The 23939-nt window shown below is 35.4% G+C and overlaps 1 protein-coding gene across 1 annotated transcript in view; it reads left to right on the top strand.

Annotated features, from left to right (window-relative positions):
* The window catches only part of LOC147033053 (uncharacterized), a 28574-nt gene extending 23093 nt beyond the window's left edge, over positions 1-5481 (top strand). Inside the window, exons 5-6 of the mRNA XM_085851105.1 lie at positions 366-545; positions 5317-5481. Coding sequence (XP_085707231.1) covers positions 366-499 — 134 coding nt within the window. The 3' untranslated portion in view covers positions 500-545; positions 5317-5481. The remainder of the gene's footprint in view (positions 1-365; positions 546-5316) is intronic.
* Positions 5482-23939: the final 18458 nt, after the last annotated feature.

Here is a 23939-nt window from a genome sequence, read left to right as displayed (position 1 = left end):
AGACGTCATTGCAGGCTTTTGACCTTGCATTGCCCCCAGATTGACAATGATTCCTCTGATTATTTCCCAACGGTGATGTGGAACCATTAGACCAGTTGGGTAAGGATAATTGAGGGAGGGTGTGATCATTGCATCTTTGTCATTGCCTTGATTGAATCCTGTATTATATTAAAACTGCAATTGGAAAAAACCAGCTAAAGGCCAGTCATTAATCCAATGCCAATCTGAGCTCTGCTTCAAACTGATGTGGAAGATTCCATTTGTATTTCTTTCAAATTTGCTTGCCATGACAGAATAGTATATTGCTAACACCCCAATATTTCTCAGAGCGTGATCAGGTTGTGAATTTTCTTGGTTGCCATCAGACCAACCTGGGTGTACTTGGTCTCATGCAAGCCTGCCTGAAGGCTCTTGCTGTACAGGCCACAATCATGTGGCCGAAGGGCTTAACAGACGTCTTCTTGGCTGTTTATACAGCATGGCGTGCTCACATCCATAATCTTCCTTCTCCTCTTCTTCCTGATGCTTCTCACAAACATCTTAAGGTAAACCTTTTTGTTTCTCCAGTCTTATTTGTAACCAGGTAATATTAAAATTGGCAAACTCCCTGTGTGGTATCTTTGTTATGCAAAGATTGAGAAATAATTGACTACGAGCATAACGTCGCGGTAATGTCTTTTTTACGCGAAACTTATTTCTAACTTATGTTTGACGTGCTTTGAACCAATTCTTTACGTAGTCCCAACACACATTGACGTATGTAGACGTATTCCAATGACGTCTTCCGGTCGACAAAAAAAAATAAATGAACGTGTTTCCAACTTACAACTGCCATATAAAGACGTGTTCCCAGCAATTTTGGGAATTGATATATAAAAATGGTGTTCATAAAAGGGGAACCCAGCAGTGTTTTCGAGTCGATGTCCATGTCAGCAGTATCAGTATCAGTATCAGTATTAGTATTAGTAGTAGTTTGTTCATGTTGTCAGTAGTAGGTGAGTGTGAGGGGGAGGGTGTGGGTTATGATGGATCCTCCTTGTGTCCGCGTGTCCACGGGTAGGAGACATCTTTAGGCCCGGTCACACCTTGACGTTTTAGCCAACGATTTGTTAGCCAACGATTTTTTTTCTAAAACGCTGGCACACGTTGAATACGTTATGGGTAAGTTTTGATAACATTGAGAGCACGCTGAAAAACACTGCTATACGTCGTTGTACGTTGGCTTTAAACGTTGTACTTTTTGGTTGTCCTCAAATTTTTTCATGCTTGAAATTTCACGACGTATGCCGGCGTATGACTCACACGTTCCGCTACGCTGGCCACAAGTTGTATGCACGATCTGCGATCGTTGACAGACGTCAACACATGCTACTTGTAAGTTAATCATAAGTTGAGACACGCCGAGGTAATGTTTAGCGTACCCGAAACTTATTTCTAACCTATGATTAACGTGTTGTTGGCACGTTACGCGATCGTTGCCACACATCGACAGACGTTACTTTTAAGTTACTCATAGGCTGAAAGACGTCGGTATAATGGATCGTCCTTGCGTCAGCGTCCACGGCCACGGCCAGGACACTTATTTGCAGCATTCTTCAAACTTTTCTTCGGCATGACGAGGATGTTCACACTTCGATGTCTAGCTTGGCGATGATTCCAATTGTCCATCGGCAGCGTCTATTTAAAATAGTCGAGTTTGAGCGTTTTAACACGTTCAGAAGAAACGCTTCAAATTTCCAAACCCCAGCGTCAAAAAACAAAGGCGAGTGACAGCAATTTAAATCGTTCATTGTAAACAATGAAACGAGCTGAGTGGTACCGTTTAAAAGTCGTTGGGTGTAAAAAAAATCCAATTGTTGAGCGCAAGCGTCTACTTTCAATAGTGGAGATGCAGCCATTTAAATCGTTGAGTTTAACATTTAAATCGTTAAATCGTTAAACGCAAGGACGATCCATCATAACCCACACCCTCCCCCTCACCCTCACCTACTACTGCCAACATGAACAAACTAATACTAATACTAATACTAATATTGATACTGATACTGTTACTGCTGACATGGACATCGACTCAAAAAGGACTCGAAAACACTATTGGGTTCCCCTTTTATGAGCAGCATTTTTATGTACCAATTCCCAAAGCCGCTGGGAACACGTCTTTATATGGCAGTTGTAAGCTAGAAACACGTTAATTTTTTTTTTTTTGTCGACCGGAAGACGTCATTGGAATACGTCTACATACGTCGATGTGTGTTGGGACTACGTAAAGAATTGGTTCAAAGTACGTCAAACATAAGTTAGAAATAAGTTTCGCGTAAAAAAGACATTACCGCGACGTGTTTCGACTTATGAGTAGCTTATAAGTAGCGTTTGTGGACGTGTGTAAGCGTCCGCATATCGTGTGTAAAACTTATCCCCATCGCATGCGGAACGTGTGTCATACGCCGAGTACGTCGTAAAATTTTGAACATGTTTAAAATTTCTTGACGTACTCTACTTACTACGACGTATGATAGCGTACTTTAGCGTTCTACTCACGTATACCAAACTTACTCATACCGTATTTGACGTGCCCCAACGTTTTAGACACATTTTTCTTAGGTTGGCATACGCTGGCAAGATCGCCAAGGTGTGACCGCGATGTTGACACTTCCATTTCTACGGCAGTTATGATTCGAATCGTTGTGCGTCAGCCTTTTAATAGGCTACGTCACGACATCGTCGGCGATGCGTGCAACGCGCTATGCCTAAGTTAGACTATCGTTGGGTATCGGTTGTGTAGGCCGCCAACAGGTTCAGCATTCGTTGGTATAAGTTATCTATAACACAACGAAACGTTCTGTGTCCATTATCAATGCGTTACACATAAGATCAAGTCGCTATGAATACGTCCAAATCTTAAAAAAAAAACATCAAAAGTTCAACGTAAGCCAGCGTTTTACATACATTTTAATACGTTGCCATCGCTGGCTAAAACGTCAAGGTGTGACCGGGCCTTTTGCACCATTGTTCAAAGTTCTTCGCGGCTAATTTTTTATGGGGCTTTTTCAACAATGAGCTATGGCTTGTTTTTACGATATAGGTCTATTCATAACGGGTTGGACAAATGCACAATGAACTAATAATGTGCATAGAGCGCTTCGATAACTTATAGTTACGGTATACCAACGAATAATTATCGTGTAGCTGTCGTTCACAAACTATGCCCAACGATAGCCTAACTTATCCATATCGTGCGGCAGTTTATCTTTGCCAGTGACGTGGGGTTTGCTATTCATAGGCTGCCACTCAACGATTTAAATGGCTGCATCTCCACTGTTGAAAGTAGACTCTTGCACTCAACAATTGGATTTTTTTTTACACTCAACGACTTTTAAACGGTACCACTCAGCTATTTTCATTGTTCACAATGAACAATTTAAATTGCTGTCACTCGCCTTTGTTTTTTGACGCTGGTGCTCGGAAATTTTAATCGTTTCTATTGAACGTGCTAAATCGCTCAAACTCCACTATTGAAAGTAGACGCTTGCGCTCAACAATTGGATTTTTTTTACACTCAACGACTTTTAAACGGTACCACTCAACTATTTTCATTGCTTACAATGAACGATTTAAATTGCTGTCACTCGCCTTTGTTTTTTGACGCTGGGGTTTGGAAATTTGAAGCGTTTCTTCTGAACGTGTTAAAACGCTCAAACTCGACTATTTTAAATAGACGCTGCCGATGAACAATTGGAATCGTAGCCAAGCTAGACATCGAAGTGTGAACATCCTCGTCATGCCGAAGAAAAGCTTGAAGAATGCTGCAAATAACTGTCCTGGTCGTGGCCGTGGATGCTGACGCAAGGACGATCCATTATACCGACGTCTTTCAGCCTATGAGTAACTTAAAAGTAACGTCTGTCGACGTGTGGCAACGATCGCGTAACGTGCCAACAACACGTTAATCATAGGTTAGAAATAAGTTTCGGGTACGCTAAACATTACCTCGGCGTGTCTCAACTTATGATTAACTTATAAGTAGCATGTGTTGACGTCTGTCAACGATCGCAGACCGTGCATACAACTTGTGGCCAGCGTAGCAGAACATGCGAGTCAGACGCCGGCATACGTCGTGAAATTTCAAGCATGCAAAAATTTGAGGACAACCGAAAAGTACAACGTTTAAAGCCAGCGTACAATGACGTATTGCAGTGTTTTTCAGCGTGCTCTCAATGTTATCAAAACTTACCCATAACGTATTCAACGTGTGCCAGCGTTTTAGAAAAAAAATTCAAAAATCGGCATACGTTGGCTGAAACGTCAAGGTGTGACTGGGCCTTTAGTTCCGGGCCACAAGAAAAAATTATCCTAGATTTTTGCGGAAAGGTGTGTGTGTGTGTGTGTGTGTGTGTGTGTGTGTGTGTGTGTGTGTGTGTGTGTGTGTGTGTGTGTGTGTGTGTGTGTGTGTGTGTGTGTGTGTGTTTGTGTGTGTGGTTTATTGTTTGTTTTCTTCTCCATAATATGGGTTTAAGAAGGATGACCAGAGTCCTCCCAGGACTCGAAGTATCCACCTTCGTTTTTGTGAAGAATCATGCTTCATCAGCTAAGTCGTGTTTCAGAGTTTTGTTCCGAGCTCTCTCTTCAGGATCGTTACTGAGCTACGGACAGCTTCCAACTGTAATTCGTTTGTGGTCATGTGCTTTGTGAAAGCAATTCATTGCGAAAAATCCAACGTTGTTAAACTGTACACAGAAATATTTCATCGATTCATCACAACCTCCATCCATCCAAATGTATACAGTGTCTGCTTGTTGGGTCACTCTTGCCGTGTGGCTGTGACACTGATTCAGAACTCATGCAGGTTTTGCATTAAAAAAAAATTTCCCCAGGGCAATTCTCTCTTTTCAGAAGAGATTTGTTGTTGTCCTGATCTTTTTTTTTTAATCTTTTATGTTGATTGTTTAAAGCTCATCACAAGGGTTTCGTATTCCTGTTCCATGAGCTGATATTTTATATTCAAAAGCTCACTCCACTTGTACAAGTTCTCATTTGGGGTGAACTTCAACAGGGAGGAAGATACAAAATATTTTACTGAGCCTAAAAACCCTGCTAAGCAAAAGCAATCAAAGATGATAAAATATGGACTCCAGCAATGCCAAGTTGAAGTGCATCGGTGGTGGTCTGCAAATATTGCACCTGTACTTTGACATATACTTCTCCCTATTTGATTGCGTATTGTAACCTGTATCCACACTTCTCCCTATTTGATTGCCTTTTCCATTTCACCACGGTCTTGCATCACAATCTTGTACGTGTTCTGAAATTTTCTTGCAGGAAGTATATATGGCTTGCTTGGTTGCTATGGAGATACAGTTGGATCGATGGCTGACAATGAAAGGTCGAATTGCTACAGGTGTGTTTGAATTCATTTTTTTATTCCACTTTCTGCTTCCTATTTTCCTGCCGCCTCATATGTTTGTCACTTCCCTTCAACCCTCTCAAATACATTTCGCACTCACTTATTTTTCTTGTTTCTGCTTCATTGCAAACTCCCACCTCCCCTTCTTTCTTTCCTTCTTTCCTTCCAGCTCCCCTTTTTGTCTGGGTGGTGTATCAAGAAGAGTGATGAGCTTGTTATCTTGCCAAAACAAAGTTTTTGCAAGATATGTTAGTCAGCTTGTATGTTTTTTTTTTTTAGTTTTTTTTTTTGTCTGTAATCACGTATAAAAAATTCTGCAGAGCACAGTTATCATTGGAAATTTTTGTAACTTCGCATATTAGAGGCCTATAGAGGTCGCTTTCAGCGCATAAAATTTTGAAGGTCAAGGTCAAAGGTCAAGGTCACTTTGTCACAAATCAGGGGAGTCGACGAAACCCTTATTTTTTGAGTAATTTTGATCGGATCGTCTTCAAACTTCAGGGGAATATAGTTCATGGTCTGGCGCTCAGCTGATTAATTTTTGGTGACGATTGGCCTTGACCTTCATGGTTAGCGCCTAAGGTCAAACATATTTGACCCCAAGGTCAAATTTTCAAGTTTTAGGAACCATATCGTGTAGTATCTCAAATTGAACACCTCGATGAGTGCTTTCTAGATATGTCAAGCTTGAGACATTATGACGTCATTTGGTGACGTTATGAGGCAAACGCATATTTTTCATGGTTACTCTGTAGAACGATTCTCATCGGAATCTCTCGAAGGCAGATATTCCTCAAGGAGTCGCTCCTGGTGGATAGCAGCTCTGTTCACCTCAGTGTGACCTTAAAGAAGTCACACGTGGTCACCTTTTTTTAATGGTTACTCTTTAGAACGATTCTCATCGGAATCTATCGTAGGCAGATATTCCTCAAGGAGTCGCTCCTGGTAGATAGCAGCTCTGTTCACCTCAGTGTGACCTTAAAGAAGTCACACGTGGTCACCTTTTGGCAAGATACGGGTCACCCTCCGGGTGACATTGGTTTATTTATTTTTTGATCAGTTCTGAAAAGTCTGCATGTTTTGTTTGTTGATTGTTTTGTACCAACCATTACTGCAGTGTATTAATGTGATGTTCCATACACCATGCTCTTTTCAGAGCATCCGTTCTACTCAAGCAGTTTCTTGGCGGGGGTTACAATTCCGGACATGTGACCACTTCGACACAGGTAGTCTGCAAAGGAATTTGAAGTTTGACCAGAGAGCCAGCGATGGTGCGGCTCCTCTTTGCAAATGACACTGGGATATTTAACATCCACCAACTAATCCTGGCAGATGGGACATCCAGTTTAATGTCCATCCGAGGGATGGCACACACTGATTTATTTCCCTGTCTGCGAAAACCTTGGGCCTTATAATTATAGACTGTTTATAATTAGGCCGAGATTCATACCCAGGTTAGACAACTCGTAGCCGAGTGTGCATACCTCGAGGCTATCCTGCCAGCCCATGTAATGTTTGTTGCTTAATGTTAATATTTGTGAATTATTTTTAAATATATTTTTTGGACTTCTCAATTTATTTCCATGAACAACATTCCTGAGCAACTGATCCTGAGATTCAACTGAAATTGAAGACAACTACAAATGACTACCATCAAGATTATTTAATTATTTTTTCATGTTGGTTGAATAAATTTACATGCAGGCCAAAAACATGAGACATCAATGTGATTTTAAATGAATTGTAAGGACTTTCGTAGACAATAGAGTACATGTCATTTGAAGCTGTGTTCTCTGCATCATGAACCATCAGTTCAGATGGGAATTCTAAAGCAGTAAACTCAAATCTGTCAGTTGTCTTCCCTTGTTGGGTTTTTTTTTATTTCAATTTTTTGAAAAAATTTTCATCAGAAAATAGCCAAATAGGGGTTGGCAGGATAGCTTGGAAGTAGCATCCACACTTTTGAACTGTGTAGTGTTGGTTTGATTTACAGGCAGGCCAACTATAAACTGATCCTCGTGAGTAGGGAAAGAATACTGGTTCTGGCTCACTTTTCCCCATGTAAATGAATGGGGGATTTTCAGCCATGAAATTTTTCTTTTTTTTCCCCTGAAAAAATAAATCCCCTTTTTAGCCCAAGGTATATTTATTTGTCTCCCCTTTTAACCTGGAGCCTGGTGTTGGCTTAGTGGTTAGGGTGGCGGCTTGGGATCCCAGGGTCCTGAGTTCAAATCCCGTTGGCTGCTGAATTAACACCAGGGGGTTGACTCAGCCTGCCATCCTTCCGAGGTCGGCAAAATGAGTGCCAGTGTACTGGTCCCGGTGTATGCCCCGGTTAGAATAGGTGTACCATATCCCTGTGTGTCGTAAGAGGCGACCAGGGTTGGTGTCAGGAAGGGCATCCGGCCATAAAACATTGCCTCAAGAAAAAGCCAAACCCCTGCACAGCAGGGAAAAATGGCTGTAAAAACGGTCATTTTTTATTTCCCCTTTTAAGCTAGGGGCTCTCTATTCAAATAGCCCATACAACAAGATAAAGATTTGTTAAAGGTGATTCTAAAGAAATATCTGAAACGTCTAAGCCTCGGGGCACTCTTTATCAAATAACCAATGCATATTGTTTAGCTCACTCATTGAACCTATAAACATTTGTTCATTCTCAAATTCCTTCAATAGTTTAATTTTCTTTGCACAATAATCCCCATCTAAAATATTGAAAAACAAAACATTTGAATCTTTATATTTTTTAAGATACCCCTTTTGTGCCATTACGAAATGATAAACTTCTCTTAATGATCTCATCTGACCACCTCCTGAGTTGCATATCATTTTGATATTGTAGTAAATTATTTTTCCATTGTTCAATTGATAACCATCAAATTTTTCAGTCCATTCAAACATATTTATTATTTTCTTTACATCCTCTAACTTATTGGTTTTTAAATTGATTCGCATATTTGTTTTATTTACCTTTGTTTTAGATATTTTTTCAATAAGACTTATTTGATATTTTTCACATTCATTATGTTTTCCATTTATATACCAAGACTGAGATTTTCTCCACTCTTTAGTTTGACTAATACTTGGTTCGACCATTTATATATTGTGAAAAACGCGGCGGAAGCCCTTAAAAACCCTAACCCATCTTCCCATCGTTAAAACTTGTGTCCATATGGAACACAATCTATTCTATTCACTCTATCATACAATACCCATATGGAACACAATCTATTTTATACACTCTATCATACAATATCCATATGGAACACAATCTATTCCATTATCTAAAATAAATCTCTTATCATCAAAGGCTCCTAATGCCTTTTTATTTACTTCTTCACTATATATCTTATGTTTATAACTTCTTATTGTATTCATTTTCCTATATTCTTCTTTCTTATTCATCAAACAATTATAATAATTTCTAAAAGTTATTGATTTCTTTATTACATATTTCTTTATTCCCTTTAACCTTTTATCAATCTGATCACCATACTTATAAGCATATGCCTTTGCTCTCAATCCAATAAACTCACTCATTACTTTTCCACCCAACTCATCCTTAAACTTACCAATAACCTTTTCATTCTTTTTTGAAAATAACTCACTCTTCTTACTAAAATTACTTGTATCATATACTCCAATGTTTTTCTTCATATCCTTATAAACATCGTCAGTTTTTATATCTAGAATAAAACTATCGGTGTCCATATACAACAATGAAGCATTTTCACCATACTCTTTCTTTAAATCATTATACAAATAATCATACATCAATATCTTTGATAAATCAAGAACTGCTGTTCCAATATAAATTGGTTTATCCATGACAATACTTTCCTTTTTCATATGAATAGCAGAAAAGTTCTCTGAAAAAACCTCTTCTCTCTCAAAACTTGGTTTATTTATCAATCTCGAAGCTTCTTTCCAAGATGTTGCAAATCTAATGTTTTGCCTGTTTCTAACATTCTCCATTGTCTTTCCAAAGACAGCATTATTCATCAATTTATAGAATTCCCCTTCAAATTTTACTTTTGTATTTGTTCTCATATCTGTATTGAATTTAATATACTTTTTCATCCAAGGACTTTGTTTAAATTTTAAAACTCTATGAATTTTAGCGACTCTCAACCCAGCAGATAAATATTGTCTCAAGTTCCTTTGATGCAAAACATATCCCTCTTTATCATAGAATGTTGTTAATAACTTTTCTGTTGATTTGCCTTTAATATTAAAACTTTTATGATAATCACTGAACCATTCTTTCTTTGGGGTTTCTTTCTCACATGCAAAAGGAAGGTCTTTATGCTTATTATGAAGATCACTCGGGTACTTCAAATCAACTTCAAAATAATAACCTTCTTCTTTGTCATTCAATTTCTCTTGAGAAGAAATAACAATATTCATCAAAGCCTTTTCATAATCCTTTTCTTCCACCCACTCTAATTTACCATAAGGCAGAGATTGAGACATTGCCCATCCATACAAATTATTAGCATCAAAGTACATCAAATAATTACTATCTTTTTCACTCTCATAATTTGGAAGATATTTATTATTTGCTTTAGCATATCTTTTTGAACATACTTGTGATATTCCACCTCTCTTAGACTTCTCAATCATCAAAAGCATATCTACATCACTGACTAAATCTATATCTTGTTTTGTCATTTTCAACATTGCACTCCAAGCTAAACCAGGAGCTGTGAAATAGTGGGCAGGATCTAATCCATAACAATTTTTATTATGACAGAGTGATCTAAAAGCTTCAAACACATCAGCTAACAATAAAACATCTGTTTTTAGATACAAATCATGATATTCTCCAAGGTTCTTTATCTTAAATATTTTCCAAATTTCTTGTGCGTGTTTATATTCCTTATCACTTATCTCTTCTTCATAAAGGTTATTATAGAAACTTTCTTTTGAAGGAAGTTGTGTTTCTTTAAATCTCATAAATGAATCCATATAACCATAAGGATAAATTCCCTTACTTGTAAGAATTTTCTCTTTACTTTGAATTTCATTCCTTGTTTCAATTTCCTCTCTAGTTAGAATTCCCTCTTTAATCAGAATTTCATCTATAATCAGAATTTCCTCTTTAGTTAGAATTTCATTCTTTGTTCGAATTTTCTGTATAATTAGAATTTCATCTTCAGTAAGAATTTCTTCATTCATTTCCTCATTAATTAGAATTTCCTCTTTACTTTGAATTCTCTCTTTAATCTGAATTTCCTCTTTAGTTAGAATTTCCTCTTTTGGAAAGAATGAATTAAGATTTGGAAAAGAGCCCGTGGAGCTTAGATTTGATGCGAGGTTGGCTAGTGGTGTTCCCATAAACTTGTAAGAATCAAGAAACCGAATACGAGTTATAGGTTTTGTGAATATCATTTTTGTAAATGAAATATACTTTTGACTTGTGTTTGTTATGGCAGAAACATTCCCTGGTGTTTTTGAAAGTTCATTTATAAATAGATGTGTATCATAGTTGGCGCTGTTGTGAAGAAAGACTGGAATAAAAGAAGGTAATTTATAATTAAGATTACAACAGGAATGAGCGGGGCCTCTATATTTACCAGTAAGATGGCAATGATCCCTAACTTTAGACTCCTCAATTTCCTCCTCACAAATATGACAGATATTGTTCTTTCTAAATTCTAATTTTTCTTCTATGGTTAATTTCATCGGTTCATTTGTTTCTTTCATTAATTTACTTAGTCTTATACAATCCTTTTCTAATCGTTTTACAAACTCTTGTGAAGCATTTTTTCCACTATACTGTTCAAGTTTATTATACTTTTCTCCAACAGATGATTTGATATAATAACAGAAACCACAAGGAATATGTTTTTGATATTTATTTGTATATGGTTCTTTTGGATTAGGAGAAGCAGTATTTATCTTTTTAAGGATACATTCAAAATCAGCGTATATCACAAATGGGTGCATGATAGATTTATTATAATCTTCAAAAGAAATCTTTTCACCAGGTTTAGGCATTGTAATTACAGCTGATTTATGATTACTACAATATTTTGAATGTTGTTCTAATCGTTCTTTTGTATGAAATGAATTAAGACATCGCTTACAAGGATATATTTTGTTTGCTGTTCTGAATACCTGAGAAGAGATTAATCTTGATAAATTATTGATGTATGTGTAATGTGAATTATTTCCAACACTAAAATATAAAAGATCAATGTGTGTTTCTTCATTTTTAAAGTTGTTTGAAATTTTTAATATTTGAACTTTGTTTGTATCCGTTAATCCATATACATTAATAGAAAGATTATTCTTTTTCTCAAATTTAGGAATATCTGTTAGTGGCATTGGGAAATTAAAATCTTTAATGTCCAAGGTATTCTCATATTTCATATATTGTTTTACTCTTTCTGAATTACATTTTGGTGGATGTAAGTGAGCAAGAACAGACCAGAGAAAACATTTATTATCATTATTCTTAATATTAACAACTGCCTTCTTTCGTTTTATTTCTTTTGGTAATTCAATATAAGAAGAAGCTTTAAGAGGGTTTGATTTTAGAATGTGTACATCTAAAAAGATGATTTTTTAATATTGAATCCACTTCCTACCACTGTATTATCAACATCCTCCTCTTGTCTTGATAGTTCTTCATAAACCCCACTATTCAAAAAATCTTGAAATGATGTTATAAAATGAAGATCTGTCCTCATATAAGGAGTTTGTTCTTCATCTTGTCTTTTCATATTCATTTTCACTCCCATATAAAACTTTAAGTTTTCATTTCTTTTAATGTTTTTTTAATAAATTTTTCAACATCAGGTTTCACTATTTCAATTGATTCAATTATTGATGATGGACCGGGTTCTCCAAATTGAAAAATCCTTATTTTTATATGCCCTTTAAATGCCCCATCAGTGTTTTCAATATAATAGTCTCCCTTTACTTTAAACTCATTTTTCTTGTGTTTTTGTGATTGAAGATGCCTATTATAACTACTCTTCAAAACATCCTTTGAGCAGGTATCACAATGTTTTCTTTCCAACTCAAGAGGGGATATTTTGTGAAATAGATTAAATGTGTGTTTGTTGGTTCGGAGGTGTTTTCTATAATGTTTATATTCGTGATTACAAACATCGCAGTATGTTGTATTCACCATATTTATATAATAAAACTTTGCTTAAACTAAAAATTTCTTGATGAAAATTTCGTTTATTTTACAGGTGAATCTGTGCTTAAACTAAAATTTTCTTGATGAAAATTTCGTTTATTTTACAGGTGAATCTGTGCTTAAACTAAAATTTTCTTGGTGAAAATTTCGTTTATTTTACAGGTGAATCTGTGCTTAAACTAAAATTTTCTTGATGAAAATTTCGTTTATTTTACAGGTGAATCTGTGCTTAAACTAAAATTTTCTTGATGAAAATATCGTTTATTTTACAGGTGAATCTGTGCTTAAAACCATTTTATCCTCCAACTTTTTCACTTAATAAATACAATGTTTCAAGACACAAAAGACAAGTTTCAATCAATCTCTTCATTTGTTAAAGATGCTGAGAAATATGTCAAGGATGTAAAATTGAACAAAGATAAATATAACAACTATTGGATAAAAACAATTATGGTGGATATGATGAGTTCTTCAATTTACTTCAGTGGAAGGGCTTTTAGTATACCTGGAAGAACATCAATTAAGGTATCTCTAACAAAAGTTTCTCCTCTCCTTCTGGCAATATATTCAAAACTAGAAAAAGCAATGAAACAAGAAAAGGTATCAAAAAATAAAAACCTTATGGATGAAGCTTTAGAAAGAAAAGATAAGACCATCTGTAATATGCAAGGAGAAATTTGTATTTTTTCAACAACCCTAAAGATATAAATCCTGATGAAATAAAGGATGTTAATATATCAGGTGAAATGACATTTCGTTCAATTGTAGTTAAGGATCATTTTAAAATTACCTTTAATATAAAAAATGTAGCAGTTGAATCTGTTAATGAAAAAATGTATATCGATATCGATGGTAATGTTTTTTCTACTAATTAAATGAGCCAATATTCAACTGAAGATTTTGAAGATTATGAGAGTGATTATGATACCGAGAGTTTGCATTCAAACGATAGTTATGACACCGAGAGTTTGTGTTCAAATGATAGTTATGAAAGTATAGATGATTCTGAAAGTATCGAAGATGATATCGAAGATGAATTTCAGTTTAAGTAAAGTTTTACTTTATAAATATGAATAGTTTACTCGATTTTGAGCCTCTTGAATTCCATGATTCTCCATATGACAAATTTGAGAATTGTCCTGCGTGTGAAAGACGGGGATTAAACACAGAGTCAAAAGCCTATAAACAATGTATATTCTGTGATTATCTTCTAATTAATGATAATCAAAAATATAAAAAGGAAAATAATTCTTTTAGATTTACACCAAAAATGAATTACTTTACAAGATTGATTCGAGAAATGAATGTAAAGAACGAGGGTGAGAACACACCTTTCCTTACAAGGGAAGAAACTGAACGTATTAGAGAAATGTTCAAAGGATTGTTGTTATATCTTATTCATGGATGTGATTTTCAGGGAAATATCAACACAAGATATTGCATAAATAAAATAATGGATTATCTTGAAATTAAACCTGAACTTAGGATAAAATATAGAATTTCGAAAAAAGCCAAGAATAAATTAAATAACCTGTTTTCCAAATATATAAATGAATGATTTTTTACCTATTTGGGAAAATAAGATAAAATTTGACAACCATAAAAATCTCCCAAATTCATTAAGATGCCTCATAGTTGGTTCAAGTGGATGTGGAAAAACCTGCTTACTTTTAAAGATGCTCCTCACTCCCAACTTTTTAGATTATGATAATTTAATAATTTTCACAAAGTCGAGTTTTCAACCAGAGTATCAACTACTCTCACAAGGTTTTAATGCTGGTCTTCAAAAAGAAGATATAATCGGTTTATTTAAACTTCAAAAAAACCTAAATGATTTTAACATTGAAGATATAATACAACTATTTTGTGATACACAGAGATGTAAAAAGAAATCAAAACCGATAACTTGTATTCTGAGTGATAATACGGATGATATACCGTCTCCCCAAGATTTGGATAAATCCAAAAAGAACCTCGTTATCTTTGATGATTGTGTTAATGAGAGAAACCAAACGGTAATGGACAGCTACTACACAAGAGGGAGACATTCTTCTTGTAATTGTATTTATCTTAGTCAATCGTACTTTCAGCTTCCTCGTCGTTCCATCAGAAACAATGCTAATACTTTTATTTTATTCAAGTTAAATTCAATAGATATAAACAATTTTTGGAGAGACAATTGTTCTACATTATGTAGTAAAAAGGAATTTGGGGATTACATGAAACACACGACTGAAAAATATAAATATATTGTTGTGAAACAAGATGAGATATTAAATGATATTTTTCAATAAATAAATGGATGCGAAAAGAAAGAGCAAGAAGATTTAGGGAACATCAAGAGTTGGTTTCAAAAGTTGTAAAACAGCAGGAAGACATAAAGAAGAAACGCAGACAGAAACTAACGGGCGAAGAAGCATTTGAAAGAAAACAAGAGAAATTTTTTAAACCACTTTTAAAAACTTCCCAAGGAAAAATGAAAGATGTTTCCACAGTTCCCACGGTAGAATATACTCCTAAAAAACTTCAAATGTTAAAAGATTTCAGTCAAATGACGGAGGAAGAATTAGAGCATTTAGGAGAATTAGAATATGATGATGAAGGTTTATTTCAACAACTGGAAGAGATTAATCGACCCCCTGATTATATTGTGAATGCTCTTCAAAACAATGAATATTCAGCGGATTCAAAAACCAAAGCAGGACTCATTCCAACAGAACAATCAGCAATATTTCATCTTGTTCAAGAAAAGGTATTGATATTTAATGATGAATTAAGGTTCTTGGGTTCTGCTCAACCCACTGTTAAACTAACTCCAAGATTAATGTTTCTTCTCACAAAAGATGGAAGACAAGGTTCAACTGTGAGGGATGAATCAAAGTATATTGATAAACCATTGGATATGGAAAATAATGATGATAGAGTATATATTGATCTGCTGAACACTCTAAATTATAAGGTTATTCTTTCTGGTAAAAGTAGGAAGAATGAGAAGGAGAAACACATTATTCAGGCTTTAAGTATCCTTGGTTCAGGTGTTAGTTTTCTTCCAAATGACCCATCGCAATTAGTTAATAGACTGTTATTGTTGTTAGGCAGTAAGAAGGCTGGAAATAACAATTGTTTTAATGAAGCATCAGCCATTTTAGACCAGTTGATGAACATGAAAATAATTAATAAATATCAATATAAAGACATTTTATCTCATATTAAATAAGATGAGAAGCACAATCCTTAGTTTCAATTTCACAACAAGCGACCACACATCTTCATTCCCATACCCACTACAACTTGACACAACAAAAGAATATGAGGCATCTTTATTGTCCATGGAAACTTATAATACCTTATTTAATATAACCGAGAAAAATGACAAGTTTAGTTATAATCCAGGAAGTGGATACAAAACGATAACAGTCTCACCCGGAGCATATGAGATTTCTCAAATATCTTCCGAAATTGCTCGTCTTATGAAAGAACAGGGTGATGAACCAAAAAATATTGTTATAAACATTCAAAAACATACTTCAAAATCAACGATTAAAGTTAAAAATAACTACAAGGTTGATTTCACAATTGATAATTCATTTAGAGAGTTATTGGGTTTCTCCTCAAAAAGATTGAAACTAATGGGACGTTTTACAGTGATAATGTCATTCAAATATCCTCAGGAATAAATTCGGTGTTAATTCACTGTGATTTGATTGATGGTGCTTATAATGATGGGAAAAAAACAAATACAATATTTTCATTCAGCGCATACTCAACCCCAATTGGTTATAAATTCAATATGGAACCCAAAAATTTGGTTTATCTACCTGTGTCAGGAAAAACCATACACAGAGTAAATTTTAGGATAACCGACCAAGATAATCGTGTGATTTCTTTAAATGGAGAAGTTATATCCATCAGAATTCACCTACGTGAAGTTTTCCAATAAATAAATACGATGGTTATTGTGAGGAAACACGAGTTGGGAAAATATAAAATAATTACAGGGGATGGGATGTTCCTTTCCCCATACTACAAGGGTGAAGGTATGTATCTTGGTAGAGGATACTATAAACCTAAGAGACAAAGGGGTGTTGGGCATCAATTTAGAGGAGATGGGATAATTGATACTCTCATGGGTATTGGTTCAACTATTCTTAAACATAAAGATCTAATTGGTTCAACTGCTTCTGCTGTGGGAAATGTTGCAGGTGCTGTAAAGAGTATAAAAGATGCCCAGAAGGAATCTCATAAATTACAAGAAATAAAAGAAATTAAGAAAGGCAAAACTCAGTTGTCCCCCAAGAACGACAGAAAATAATTCAAATACTTGGATCAGGGTTTCAAAAGTTTTAACATCTTTTTTTTTCCTAAATAAATACAAGTATGGAAGCAATTGATAGTATCTATGATTTGGATGATACTATTATTATCTCAAACTCCACTAAAAAAGAAGATTACTTCAAGGTAAATGCAATAACTGGAACAGACTGGAATACGAATGGTACAAAAAGTTTTGAAATAAATAATCAACAAACCTATTTGAATCTCTCCGAAAGTTTCTTGTTGTGTAAATTTAAATTCACTAAGGCTGGGAATAACACAAACGCTACACTTGTAAATGATTTCTTCTGGAAAATGTTTGATAGTGTGCGTTTGTATATTGGAACACAAGAAGTTGAAGCGGTTGATTATGTCTCTGCTGTATCTGAAATGATAAAATTTACACTCTATACATTCAGTGATAGAATGGGAAAGGGGTCTGTCGAAGGTTTTATTCCTGATATGTCAACGGGAACAAACACAGACCCTGGGTATACTCAAAGGAAAGGAATGTATAATGATGATACAAAAGCAGAAAATAGTTTTACTGTGGCAGTTCCTCTTAAAGGTATATTTGGATTTTGTGATCATGATAAAGTTCTGTATGGCCTTAAAATTAGATTTCAACTACAAAGGAATGATAATGAAAATCGATTGCTTTTTGGTGTTGGTAGTGCTTTTGGTGATCAGAATAAATTTGTAATTGAGGAAATGAGTTGGTATGTCAGTGAATATACTCCTAATCTTAAAACAGAAGAGATGTTGAATCGAAGACTTAACTCAAAGAAACCACTCAGTGTATCATACCTCAAAAGAAGATGTCAACACGTTAAACTCAATCAAACTACTTACACGTGGAATTTGGGTGTTCTGGAAGGAAAGCCACGATATCTGTGGATCATTTTTAAAAAGCCAGATGGTGATACTGCGACTGATAAGAATAATGCATTGAGTGATAATGCTAAGGTGAAACAACTTCGCGTTTCTCTAGATGGAACATTTTACCCACGAGATAGATTGGAAATTAATTGGGAAAAAAATGATTTTGCTGAAGCATACAAGTCTTACCAAAAGGTGTGTGAAAGTAATGGAAATAAAGAACCTATTTTGGATATGACAGCATTTAAAAGTTTGTATACAATCTATGCGTTTGACCTGAGCGCTCAAAAGGAAACTATAAAGTCTAATCGAGTGGATACTTCCCTATACATTGAAAGAGGAGAGAGTGAAGAAGTTGATACATATTGTTTGCTTTTGGAAGAAACAGAATTGCAGATTAATACAGATAATGGTGTGATGATTAGTCTCACATAATTTTTTGTTAAATAAATGAGTGGCAAAGTACCAACTGGGGTATATGTTAATCAAATCAATCTTCATAAACTATCATCTTGTGTTCAAAATCAAAAGCCTTGTACGATTAACGTTAATACAATTCAGAGAAAAGGAGCAGTAAGAATTGATGTTTTTCTCACAAGAGAACAGGTTAAAATCTTGAATGACACTGGCTCACTTAAAATTAAAATGACAAAACCAATGTTGAAAAAATATTCAATAAGAGAGACGAGTGGAGGATTTCTCCCATTTCTAATTCCTTTATTTGCTGGTTTAAGTGCGGTTGGAGCATTGACGGGTGGTATTTCAACAGCGGTGAAAACTGCCAACGAAAGGAAGGCTCAACTCCAGGCTCAAAAAGAATTGGAAAGACATAACAAAGAGTTGGAGAAACAAATTAGTGGAAGTGGTGTAATTGTCGATTTTGCTGAAAAACTTGAAGGTCTGCCTGATAAAGCGAGATTGCTAGTTGGAGATATGCTTTCTTCTATAGCACAAGCAGGTGTAAAATTAACGAAAAGAGGTAATGGATTATATCTTTCTAATAAATAAATGAGCATTGATGAGTGGTTGAAAGAATTTGGAAAGAATACAACATCAAATTTACAACTTGTCAAATATTGTAAGAAATTAAAAATTCATAATGTGGTTATTTGTATGAGAGATGAATTAACAAATGTGCCGAAACATACAAAGAATATTATTATGAACTTAGAAGATAATAATGGGAACGGTTCTCATTGGGTTTGTATTTTTAATAGTCAAGACAAATATTATTTTGATAGTTTTGGTCTTCCACCACCTGTTGAAGTCATAAAATTCTTACAGAATGGTGTTTATCAAACATTTCAAGTCCAAGAATTAAATTCCAAGTGTTGTGGCCAATTATGCCTATATGTGTTATTTCAACTCAACAAAAATAAAAAATTGTATGATATTATTTTTAATCTAATATAAATGACTTATGTTGGTAAAGATGGTTCTATCTTTGGTGTATCTCAAGAACTGGATATTGATTTATCAAATTATTACACAAAGGCACAGGCTGAACGACATAAATATAATATAACCAAAAATATTAACATGAAAAATGCTTATAAATTAAAAAATTATCCAAGCCCGACTGACGCGAATGACTTGGTGAGATTAAGCGATTTATCACAATATATATCCTTAAATAAAACAGCCGTGTATTCCAAAGATACAGAAGTGTTGATATTATCTCCAGGTCATACAGAATTCACAGTTCGAATTAAAATAAATTTTTATAAAGAAGGGCGTATCGTTTGTATGAGAATAGAACAATGGGGGTATGATATGAATGATTTAGGGTATAATTGGTCATTTAAAATTAACCTCGAAGACCTGGAACAATTAAATCAGTCTCGTAAGGAAGAATATTATCCACTTGGTATCGAGAATGAGTTTTGTGGGGCTACGATTAGTAAACAACAAATAAAAGAATTTAATAAGGGTAAATATAATAATGGTTTTGCCCTTGTTTATCTCATGAAAACAGAAAAAACAGGATTATATATAATAAGTAAGGAAATACAAAATGATTTAACTATGGGAAGATGGGGAGGTGTTTCGTGCCATAATATTGTTCTAACATATATTTCTAATACATAAATGACAGCAAGAAGGCTTCAAGAAAATTATCATTTCTGTGTCCAAGCATACCTTCAAGAAAAGGGTATTCGGTATTTTAATAAATATGTTCTACAACATAAGAATGAGGTATTTTCAATAAAAGATTGGCATTATGCTGATGTTGATAAACCGACAACTTTAGATTTAATTAGAATGTTAAATAATGAAAAAATTATAAAGTTAAGAAAAGGTAAGGCTCTTTTAGAAATTCAAAAGAAATTTTATTGGTTTCCTGTTGTAAAAAAATTATTTTGGATACAGGAATAACAAGAAATCCTGATGAATATATGTATAATATTCTATGGGGTGTAAGCGATTCAAGGATAGTAAGGGATGAGGAAGGAGTTGAAGAAGAGAGGGAAGAGGAGGAAAAGGAGAAGAGGGAGAAGAAAGAGAAGGAGGAAAAAGAGAAGAGAGAGAAGGAGGAGAGGGAGAAGAGAGAGAGGGAGGAAAGAGAGAAGAGAGAGAGGGAGGAGAGAGAGAAGAGAGAGAGGGAGGAGAGGGAGAAGAAAGAGAAGGAGAGGGAGGAGAGGGAGAAGAAAGAGAAGGAGGAAAAAGAGAAGAGAGAGAAGGAGGAGAGGGAGGAAAGAGCGAGACAAAATAAATATCAAAATATGGAAACCAGTGAGATTAAAAAAAGATTAAGGGTATTACAGAAAATAACTCAACCCACCGAGGAGGAAAAGAAAGAATTGACAAGTCTATTTGCAATACTTTCGACAAGACTATTAGCATCGACAAGATATGGATTTTAATTCAAGTTTTTCATTTTTTTTTCTTAAATAAATGGAGGAGAGAGTGAAGGCATTTCTAAGGATTCTTTATGTTTTAAAAATTAAGATTCAAATGTGCATGTTGGAAACTAAAAAGGTTTTTGCACTCTGCAGGAATTTTTCTCATAAATAAATGAGTTATTGTCTCAAATGTAAAAAGAAAACTAATACTAAAAATATTTCATATATTAAAAGTAAAAATAACAGGGTTATACAAAAAGGTATATGTTCGGTGTGTGGTTCAAAAAAAAATCAATTTATCTCCCAACACAAACTAGGAGATATCCAAAAGTTTTTATCAGGAAGTAAATTTACAACTACTGGAATACCAGGGGAATTACATCTTCCAGGGTATTCTTTCTGTGGCCCAGGCACAAACTTGGATAAAAGATTAGATGAGGCAGACAATCCTAAATCCTGGAGTAAGCCTATCAATAGAGTTGATGAAGTGTGCATGAGACACGATATTGATTATGGGAATACCACAACGTTGCAAGAAAAGCATGAAGCCGATAGAGAAATGTTGTATAATTTGTCTCTGATACAAAATCCAACCTTGAGAGAAAAAGTTGATCGGTTCATTGTGAAGAAGATGATCAGTGCTAAATTGAAACTTGGACTTGGAAATTCAAAAAACTTATAGGCTCTAATGATGCCATTAAGACTGAAGAGCAATTAGCTGATGAATTACATAAACCAATATTCACAAAGTTTCAGAGAAGGAAAGTTTATTCCAAGGAAGTTGATTATATCTGGTCTGCTGATTTGATTGAACTCAATAATGATAAGGGGTACAAGTATGCTTTAACCGTTATTGATTTGAGGAGTAGATATGTGTGGGTTGTCCCTTTAAAAAACAAAACAGGTAATACTCTTATGTTAGCTTTTCAACAGATATTTAATAAAAGTAAGAGAAAACCTAAAAAATTGTGGACTGATGAGGGTAGAGAGTTTTATAACAAGACATTTATGAATTTTCTAAAAAATAACAGTATTACATTATACAGTACCTTTAATGAAGGGAAGGCAGTTGTTGTTGAACGTTTTAATCGTACCTTAAAAGAGAGACTATATAAAAAATTCACACAACTCGGTTCACAACAATGGTCATCTTTTATTCAGGATATTGTGGATAAGTATAATGACACGATTCACACGGCAACAAATATGAAACCATCAGAAACATTTACAAAATTAAAATATGAAAAAGAGATTAATGTCAGAAAACCTAAGTTCAAAGTTGGTGATATCGTAAGAATATATCGGTGGAAATCTCATTTTGAAAAAGGTTATACGAAAAGATGGACCAACGAGCTTTTTAAAATTGTTGATGTAATAGATACGGTTCCTTGGACTTGTAAGATATATGATTTGGAAGGGGAAGAGATTTTAGGTTCATTTTATTCACAGGAATTACAAAATACAAAGATAAATTGAAATTTTTTGACTCCGCCCCTTTTTGGCTCCACCCACACAAGCCCCCGCCCACACAAGCCCCGCCCACACAAACCCCACACAAACCCCACCACACACCCCCCCACAAGCTCCAATAAATTGAAATTTTTGACTCCGCCCCTTTTTGACTCCGCCCACACACGCCCCTCCCACCGAAGCCCTGCCCACACAAACCCCACACAAACCCCACACAAGCTCCACACAACCTCCACACAAAAACTCCACACAAGCTCCACACACACAAACCCCACACAAGCTCCACCCATATTCATCATATTCACATAATTAGTGATTAGTTAATTAGTTCCCCACACACACAACATGTTTATTTAATTACAAAATTATCCACCCATCCACACAAGCTCCACTCATCCACCCATCCCCCCATCTCTCCACCCATCCATTTATCCACATAAGTCTCATCCACATTCACCCCTCCCACACAAGCTCCACCCACATAAACCCGTGCCCATATAAACCCTGCCGACATAAACCCTTCCCACATTAGCCCTGCCTACACAAGCTCCACACAAAAACTCCACACACATAAACCCCTCCCACACAAGCTCCACCCACATAAACCCCCGCCCACACAAGCCCCACCCACACAAGCCCCACCCACACACACACACCCCGCCCACACAAGCCCCTCCCACACACACCCCACCCACACAAGCCCCCACCGAAGCCCCGCCCACACAAGCCCCGCCCACACAAGCCCCACCCCCCTCATCCCCCTGTGCGCCCCCACCTTTGACCCACCACCTCCCTCATCCCATCCTTCCCCACACACACACATGGGGAGGGAGGGATGGGATGAGGGGTGATGGGTCATTGGGGGAGCGCACCTACCCCCTACCCCCCCCAACCCCCCCTTTACATCTCTTTTATTCTTTTCTTGTAATTCAGAATCAAGTAATTGTAAACAAAACAAATATAATTTATTAATATTGAAAATATTAAATATTCATTTGCGAGAATGTACAATCTTTCCCAGCAATCTTCTTCAGATGCCTTGTGATTTCGAAACTCAGACACCATATTCTGTTTTGAAACAAAAAGTGGATAATAATTAGGTTCTATAAAGATAATTACATGGTAATATGAATAAGCCTCGTTGACCACTGAATTAACACACCAGGAGCCTGTCATCCTTTCAAGGTCAATAAAATGAATTCCAGTGTACTGACAAAACCACGTCCAAACTAATGATGCAACCAACATAAGGCGACATTCTAAAGAGAGAGTGATATTAATAATAATTCAGAAATATTTACCTCCAGAAAATCATGTGTTGTATGAGTGATATTAATAATAATTCAGAAATATTTACCTCCAGAAAATCATGTGTTGTACAAGATTGCTTCAACAGCTGATGTTGTGCGATAGTGCTGAAAAAAAAAATAATAAGTCAAGGGTATAGATGAAGAGACAGACAGGGAAAGCAACACACACACACACACACGCACACACACACACATACACACACACATAGACACACACACACGTGCCTCACCATTGGTTTAATTCATTCGAGATCAGAGACCAGTCATTATAAATCATTGGCCTCTTCAATAAGAGCAGAGAGAGGTAGGTAGAAAGACAGACAGAGAGAGAGGCACACACACGTGTCTCACCATTGGTTTAATTCCTTCGAGATGAGAGGACGTGATAAGACTTCATGCCACTCATTGAAAATGTCTTTCAATTCTCTTCTAAAATCATTGATCTCTTCAATAAGAGTATTAATTTCATGAACCACGTCGTGATATGTGAACTCAATTTCTTCCAATGCCCTGTCAGGAAAATATATATATATATATATATATATATATATATATATATATATATATAT

This window comes from Eptatretus burgeri, chromosome 2, assembly GCF_056783735.1.
Source record: "Eptatretus burgeri isolate ZD-2024b chromosome 2, Ebu_testis_v1, whole genome shotgun sequence".
Classification (NCBI taxonomy): Eukaryota; Metazoa; Chordata; class Myxini; order Myxiniformes; family Myxinidae; genus Eptatretus; species Eptatretus burgeri.
The sequence above is the reverse complement of the archived record's forward strand: the minus strand, read 5'-3'. Positions and strand labels throughout refer to the sequence as shown.